Here is an 8248-nt window from a genome sequence, read left to right on the forward strand (position 1 = left end):
GCACCCCACCCCGCCGCCCCGCCCTTCCCCCCAGACGCGCGGGGCGGCGGGTGCCCGGTTCCGCCCGACCCGCGCGCGGGCTTGCACCCGCAGCCTTGCGCTGGTCCTGGAGCCGCGCCGGCGGCTTAGCGCGTCACCTCTCTCTGGGAGCCCCGGCTCCGGCCACGTCCCGGCCCCAACCTTTGCCCCGCGGCCGGCGAGGCCAGGGCGCCACCTGCCGGGCGGGGCCCGCACGAGGTCCCCTGGGACCCTTGAGGCAGGGCTGGCGCGAGCCTCCTACCTGGGCGTCTCGCGCGCCGGGCCTGCCGAGGGCCATGCGGCCGGGACTCCGTAGCGGGCGGGCGGGGTTCTCGCCCGGTGCAGCGCCGGGATCCGGAGTGGGGCGGGGCGGGGCGGGGCGGTCCAGTCCCTGCTTCCTGCTTTCCAGGTGCGAAGGTGGGGAGCAAAAGGCTTGGAGTCAGGGCCGAATGCACAGGAGGGCAAAGGGAGCCGCCCAGGCGCCCGGGAAGGACAAGGAGGGTCGGGTTGATGGGGTCAGGGACGACCCTACCCCCGGCAATAAGGCGATAGGGCTCTTTCACAAGGACAACGTGGCGCCAGTGGGTTAGTGCCGGCCAGACCCCGACAGGTAGAGATTTTTCAGGCTGTGGCATCGACGTGGGTGGCTGGAAGGACTTGGAGGGGTGTGCCGGGTGTCCAGTCAGAGACAGGCTAGAACAAGTGGGTCAGAGGGCAGGTGCAGCAGGAACCTGCTGGGGTGGCCGCTCTGTAGGTGCACCATCTCCCCTCTGGTTCACTGATTGCAGATGACGCCCTTGCTTGCATTCTGGTGAGCTGAGCTTGGACTTACCCGGTTCCTGCTAGGGTCTCCTCTTAACAAGGCCCCACGCCTGCCCATCTGCCCACTCTTACCTGCTCAAGTGGGTCCTGGGCTTCTCCAGCCCCTTACACGGGGCTTGCCCCTCCTCTTGGCTGTCCCCACCTCTTGCCCTAGCTTTGTAAATGACCTTCTTTAGATCATGTTTTCTGTGTGACTTCTTTCTGCCAGGACCCTGACTTCCTCCAAGGAAATGGGGAGGCAGAGATGGTGCCCAGGTTCTGCCTGGATGTCTAGCCAGCTGGGCCCTCTCTCTAGCCTCCGAGACCTAAGCCAGGAGAGCAGGTGTGGGTGTCAGTAGTTGGGTGTTAGTCCTCAAGGAGCAGGGCCCACAGGGAAGGACAGAGGCCACCTTGGTCCAGGCCAAAAGACTGTAGGGAACTGGAAAAGAAAAACCAGAGAGGGACATGGCCCCAGTTCTCCCAAATTGCTCCACGTGGAATGCAACCCCGGGAAAGTACTTCAGGATGGTTTTGGAAATGCATGAGTAATTCTGAAGTGCACTCATTACTGGAAAGCTGCCAGTCAAATCCAGAGGAGATGCCACCCCACAACCCTTAAGATGGCCACCACCCAACCCCAGCAAGTGAAGCAGCAACATGGAAAAATAGGAACCCTCCTGTGTGTGCAGTGATGGGACTATCATATGGATCAGTCATTATGGAAAGCAGTGTGACAGCTTCTCAAAACATCCAACAACTCTACTTCTGGGTATATACCCAAAAGAATTTAAAGCAGGGGCAGGAACAGATACTTGTGCACTGGTGTTCGTAGCTGCAGTACTCAAAGTTGTGCCAGCAATCACAGTGGCTGCAGATGAAGGGATAAGCTCAGTGTGTGTGTGTGTGTGTGTGCGCGTGCGTGCGTGCGTGCGTGTGTGTGCCACTATTAAATCTCCAGATGGATAGAAATTCTGACCTTGCTACAGCATGAATGAACCTTGACAAAGATACTGTGCTGAATGAAATAAGCTGGTCATACAAAGGCAGCCACTGCGCAGCTACGCTTGCGGCAGGCCCTCACCAGACTTGAGCTACAGAGGGCTGGGGGACGAAAGGAAATAGGCGCTCTGAGGGCAGTTTCAGTTTGGGAAAATGACAGAGGTCCGGAGGGAGACACTGGCAACGGATCCAGTCCTTATTGCCCCAAACTGGTTATTTTAAATGGTTTAGTAAATTGTATGTTCCAGAACTCTTGCTGTAATAAAAAAAAAAAAAAAAAAAAAAAAAAAAAAAAAAAAAAAAAAAAAAAAAAGGGAAAGAAAAAAAAAAAAAGACTCTGGTGCTGCTAGGGAGCTGCACTGGCCACAGGACCCATCAGAGCATTTTGTCACAGGCTGTTCACAGCACAGGAGTTGGAGGTCTTATGTGGCCACTTCATGTGTGACTATGTGGGCGTTTAAATTGATGCAGAGCTGGGCATGGCTGAATCAAAGGTGCTAGAGATGCCATGCTGGCCCCTCCCCCAGGGCGCACTGAGATGGCAATTGAGACTGGGCATGGTGGCGCACGCCTGTAATCCCAGCTCTTGGGAGACTGTAAACAGGTGGATCACTACAAGTTTGATCTAGTAGTGAGACCCTGAACACCCTGTAGACCCTTCCCTAAAATAAAAAAAAAAAAAAAAAAGATGCTAGGAAACCAGCAGCTAGAGCCAGCACAATAGCTCAGCAAACTAAGTGCCTGCTTAGGCAAGCACAATGGTGCACACCTGTAATCCCAGTGCTGGGGAGACTGAACACAGGAGGATCACTGTGAGTCCAAGCTGCCTAGTGAGACCCTGTACCAAATACATAAACAAAAAGAGAGAGAGAGAGAGAGAAACTGGGCACCTGCCCACAGAAAAACCTGCCATTGCCCCTGCATCCAGTCCTCATGGGAAAATGAATTCTATATGGTCAGAGAAATAACTGCAAAAAAACATGAGACCATTTAATACTCTCAGGATGAGGAAAGTTTTTATAAGCCTGACAGAAGTGGAAGCTGTTAAAAAAAAAAAAAAAGTTTTTGAAAAGTTTAAGTTACAAATGGCAATACTTACATTGTTGATATTGTTTAGTTGTTTATTTTGAGATGGGGTCAGTTTTACTATGTTGGCTATTCTCTTTTATTGTATTCTTATGGGAGAAAGCCAGGAGACCATGGGTTCCCGATGAATGCGGCAGAGAAGAGGGAGTGTCCAGTGGGTGAGGTGGCTTGGGACAAGGCTGCTCTGGGCCTGAGGTGGCGCCTGCAACAGAGACACAGCATGCAGATGTCTCCTGGGGGGATCCAGGGGCTGCATAAGGAGAGGCCTGGCACCCTGCAGTCCTCCGCATGCTAGAGTCAGCGCCCTGTTGGGAGGACAGCTTGTGCCCTCTTCTCCTTAACATGCTCTGCTATCCAGGGCCTGATCAGAGGCCCTGGGGCCTCTTGGCCTCCAGGAGCAGCAACTGTGGAACTCCGAGGTGCTCTTTGTGTAGATTTCTGCGTGTAGTCGCTCGTTTGCTGAGCAGTTGGTGCTTCAAACCTCAGCTGGGCTAAGTGGTGCATACACCTGTAGCCTGGGCACTCTGAAAGGCAAGGCAGGAGGAGCAGAAGTGTGAGCCCAGCATGGGCAATTTAGCAACTTATTAAGACCTAGTCTCGAAATAAAAAATAAGAACAACAACAACAGCCACAAAAAGATCAATGCTAGGAGTGTAGCTCAGTGCAAAGGCCCCGGGTCCAGTACCACACGCACGGCTTCCAGCTACCAGCAGGACCCTAAGAACTGGCACATTTGCTGTCAGTTGAGAAAGAAACTCAGAGCTGGCCCGAGAACCAAGGACACAGTGGTGTCTATACAGGACACAGGGCATGCAGGTTCTACAAGTCAGGCTTGACACCAGCTCTGTCTCTGCCAGCAACCAGAAGCCACAAGTCAGCTATAGCCAGGTGCTGGGCTTCCTGGGTCTGCTGTGTGCTGCCTATCTGTCCAGTCCAGGAGCAGGGAGGATTTTTGATTGTGTGTTTGGCTGCTGCAGGCCAAGTCCCAGGGGCTTGGGCTGTCTGCCTGTTGTCACCTTGGACAGTTGGGGCAGGGTAGTGTAGCCCCTGCAGGCCTCCCTAAGGCTCCCCATCAGTAGAACACAAATCCCCATGACCTTCCAAAAGTCAGGTGGACATGGAGCCATCTCCCCTCAGGGCTGAGGGTCACCCCTACCCTCCACTACACACACCCCTAACGCTGGGGTTCCTTCCATAGATGAGGCACAGAGGAGGGAGAGGGAGCCATCTCCGTGCCTCAGTGGGACCTGCTCTCAGGGGTTCATCGGCCCACCTGTGCAGACCCTCACATCCGTCTTCACTCCACCACCTGCCTCACAGTGCTTCACTCCAGTTCCTTCCAGCACAGGCATGGGGACAGCTTGCGACCTCGGGGAGCAGGCCAAGCAGGGCGTGGGCACACTACTAGTTCCAGGCCGAGGAGCAAGAGGCGAATACATGTCGGGGAGTGCCTGCGTCTGCCTCTGAGAGTGCTGCTCCTGCACTGGGATATTGGGCGAGTGTGACACACTTGCGCTTGCTGCTGTGCTGGGCACCACTGGTGTATACAGCTGTAGCAGCCATCCTGTGACCAAGAGGGAAAGACCTGGGATACAGTGGGAAGGCACACCCAGGCCCTGCCAGGGCTGCTCTGGACCCAGCACCAGCGACGTCCTTGTTCTCACTAAAAGAACAAGCAGGCATTCTGTTATTAAAGGTGTCCGTTGGAGTGGGGATGGGTGTTCACTCAGGAGGGCTGTCATGCTGTGGTATGCTGCCTCAGCTTCCTCCAGTCCTGCTCTTGTGGTGCTGGCCAGGGGAGTTTCTGTGAAAGGCGAGGCAATGTGTCCACTTAGTGATGGAAAGATTTTGGCAGTACTGAGGATTGAACTTGGGCTTTTGCACCAAATGACTAACCTGTTTTTTATTTTGAGTCAAGGTCTTGCTAAAGTACCTGAGTTGAGCTCAAAGTGGGAATCCTGCCTCAGCCTCTTACAGTGCTGAGATTAATGGTATGTGCTACCAAGCCTGGTTTACATATCTGTTCTTAAAATGTGTTCCCCTTGCCTTCCACCTCCTGTGGTTCTCATGACCACTAGTAGGAGCCAGAACCTACCCAGGAAAGTCTTTTCTTTAGGGCTGGTGTATCTGGGAGTCAGATCTTTAACACTGTTTCAGAAAGAACTGTGTATTGTTCACATTTGACATTACTATAACGAAATACCTCAGAGAGGCTACTTTATAAAGAAAAGAGGCTTATTTGGGCTTACTGTTCTAGAAGCCTGGCCCAGGGCTAGGTGCACACACGTGTGTACCACTCTGCTCTCCGTCCTTATGACACCACCAGGATTCCGTCACGGGCTCTGCCTCCTGACCCCCCACAAGCTTCCTCCTCTAAACACTACAGTCCGATCGCATTTCACCATTGGAACAGCTCACAGTGGACCAGAGCAGCAATTCTAGGTACAGCTACATGGCCGGAGACTTGCTTGTAATAGAACGAGGGGGGCATTTCCTGAGTAGCGCTAGGGCCTGGGAGACAGCTCAGTGGCGTAAGTGCCCGCCTTTCAAGCACAGGTCCTGAGTTCAATCCCTGGAACCTAAATAAATAAATAAATAAATAAATAAATAGTGCTGGCACAACTATATACTGTCTGTAAGAACAAATTGACGTCACATGTGAATGGTGAAACAAGACTGATTAGGCAGGGCTGGTGAGATGGCTCAGTGGTCTAAAGCACCTACTTGGAACAAGCTAAGCTAAACAAAGCACAGGGACCACGGTTCAATCCCCCAGCACCACATGCCAGCCAGCCCCACCCCCTGGTGGGCTGAGCTGGCCACACACACACACACACAAAATAAATAAATAAATAAATAAATAAAAAGACTGATTAGGCAAGGAGATACAGAAATCAAAGGAATAGAAAAATTAAGATCAGCACACACGCTCTTAATATGGAGAAGAGCTGGAATCCAGTGCCCCGGGCATCCAGAGGAAAGGTGCGTGTGGCTGCGGCTGGGGCAAAGGGATCCCCAGTTGACCCTCACATGTCACACCCTGGGGGGAAAGGTGCCCTAAACAAATACAATATAAAAGCAATAAACTGGGACAGATAAAGGTTGGTAAAACAGTCAACAGACAAGCAATGAATGTCCACACTATATAAAAGCTTCTTGGAAATTGACAAGAGGGAAAGAAACGACAAAAGAGCATCAATAAGCAACTCACTGAAACAAAGATGAATGGCTCGCTATGGGAGCAGACATTCCCATTCCTGAATGACAGACAAGGGCCGGCCAGATAGCTCAGCAGATCAAAACTGCTTAGGCACACACAGGGGCCAGGTTCAATCCTGGGCTTGCCGTGCCGGCCCCGCCCCCCGGGGGCCCTGAGACTGCATTTGAGACTGGGCGCGCCTGTAATCCCAGCGCCTAGGAGGCTGAAGGCAGGAGAATCACTGTGAGTCCAATCTGTGTAGTGAGACCCTGTAGACCCTGTACTAAATGCAAAAAAGAAAAAAAATTAAAGATAAATAAACAATTCCATGTGATAGGGATCACTGTGAAGCAGCTCTGAGCAGGATCAAGCAAACCAATCGGCTTTCCATGTTCTCTTGTGGGTCGCTGGTCCCTCGGAGGCCTGTAACAGGTGAAGCCAAGAGGCCTCCAACACCAAGACAAGGCCACAGCTGAGGACAGCGGGCTCCAGCCTCAGTTAGCCAGATGAAGACTACAGCTGCAGGCAAGCCTTCGGGAGGTAACATAGTTCTCCTAATGTATTTATTTGTTTCATTCTATGTATTTGTTTATTTTTGTACTGGGGATTGAACTCAGGACCTTGCACTTGCTGGGCAGGTGCTTAAGCCACTGAACTATCTCCCCAGCTCTGTCCTAAATTAACATAATGTATGTCTCAGAGAAGCCCTTGACTTCCAAGTCTTGCTCAGATTCCTGCATTTTCTTCAGTATTTTCCTCCTTTGTTTGAAAAGCTAATAAATATGGGCCACCCAGAAAAGTTCTTATTTTATTTATTTATTTAATTTATTTTTTGAAGTTCTTATTTTAAAACCCTAGAAAACCTCAAATCTCTGTGAGAGGGGTTTTGATCCTCCTGGGGCCTTGAAATCATTTCATTTGTCTCATCTATTTAAACCCACACATCCACTCATTTGGGACATTGCAGGCCTGATCAGCCCACAATAACTAAGGGAAATTATTAATATGATACCAGAGCCAGCCAAATAGCTCAGCGGATTAAAGCGCCTGAGGGCAATTGAGACTGGGTGTGGTGGTGCAAGCCTGTAATCCCAGCTCTTGGGAGGCTGTAAACAGGCGGATCACTAGGAGTCCGATCTAGTAATGAAACCCTGAACACCCTGTAGACCCTTCCTTCCTCCCAAAAACCCCGTGATACCCATGTTTAGGGTTAGGAAGATGAAATATCGTTAAAATGTCAATACCACAAGTGCCGGGCTGGCAAGCACAAGGTCCTGAGTTTGATTCCTGGTTTAAAAAAAAAAAAAAAGTACTACCCAAAGTGTTTCATAAATTCCATTATCTCTATCAAATACCAACAATTTTTTTTACAGGACTGCAAAGCCAATCCTTGAATTCACATGGAATTGCAAGGGATCCAAACGGTCAAAACAGTTTTTAAAATTAAAAAATAAAATTGGAGGAGCCACATTTCCCAGCTGCAAAGCCAGGTGTAATGGCACACACCTTAACCCGGGCTCCTCAGGAGGCTGGCGGAGGGCAGCAAATTCAAGGCCAGCCTGGGCCATTTGGTGAGACTCGTCTCAAAGCAAAAGTAGAAAGAAGCTGGGGACGCATCTCTGCATTCCCTACGTACTGACAAAGCAAAAACTCATTACAAAGCTATAGTGATTAAAACAGTGTAGTACTGGGATAAAGACAGACATATAGATTAATGCAATAAACAGAACCCAGAAATAAACTTTCACATGTATGGTTAAGTGATTTTCAACAAAGGGGCCAAGACCTTTCAGTGGAGGAGAGAAAGTCTTTTTAACAAATGTTGCTAGGAAAGCTGGATATCTATATCCAAAAGAAGGAAGCCAGGCCCTCACCTTGTATCATACGCACAAACTAACTGAAAATAGATCAAAGACCTAAACTGAAGAGCTAAAACGATAGGCCAGACACTGAGAAGGCTGCTGCAGGCGGCTTGTCATGAGTTTGAGACTAGCCTGGCTGCAAAGTGAGTTTAAGGCCAGGCTGAACTGCATAACAAGACCCTGTCTCAAAAAGACAAAAAAAAGGGGGGGGCTGGGGAGATGGCTCAGTAAAATAAGTGCTTGCCTGGCAAGTGTGAGGGCCTGAGTTCAATCCCCGGTTCCG

The 8248-nt window shown here is 50.8% G+C and overlaps 1 protein-coding gene across 2 annotated transcripts in view; it reads right to left on the reverse strand.

Annotated features, from left to right (window-relative positions):
• The window catches only part of Cep170b (centrosomal protein 170B), a 23184-nt gene extending 22824 nt beyond the window's left edge, over nucleotides 1–360 (reverse strand). For both annotated transcript variants that reach the window (XM_004645376.2, XM_023705636.1), the window contains exon 1: nucleotides 281–360. In XM_004645376.2, the coding sequence (XP_004645433.2) occupies nucleotides 281–316 (36 nt within the window). In that variant the 5' untranslated portion in view covers nucleotides 317–360. The remainder of the gene's footprint in view (nucleotides 1–280) is intronic.
• Between the last annotated feature and the right edge of the window lie 7888 nt (nucleotides 361–8248).

This window comes from Octodon degus, unplaced genomic scaffold (assembly GCF_000260255.1).
Source record: "Octodon degus isolate 3935 unplaced genomic scaffold, OctDeg1.0 scaffold00226, whole genome shotgun sequence".
NCBI classification, from domain to species: Eukaryota; Metazoa; Chordata; class Mammalia; order Rodentia; family Octodontidae; genus Octodon; species Octodon degus.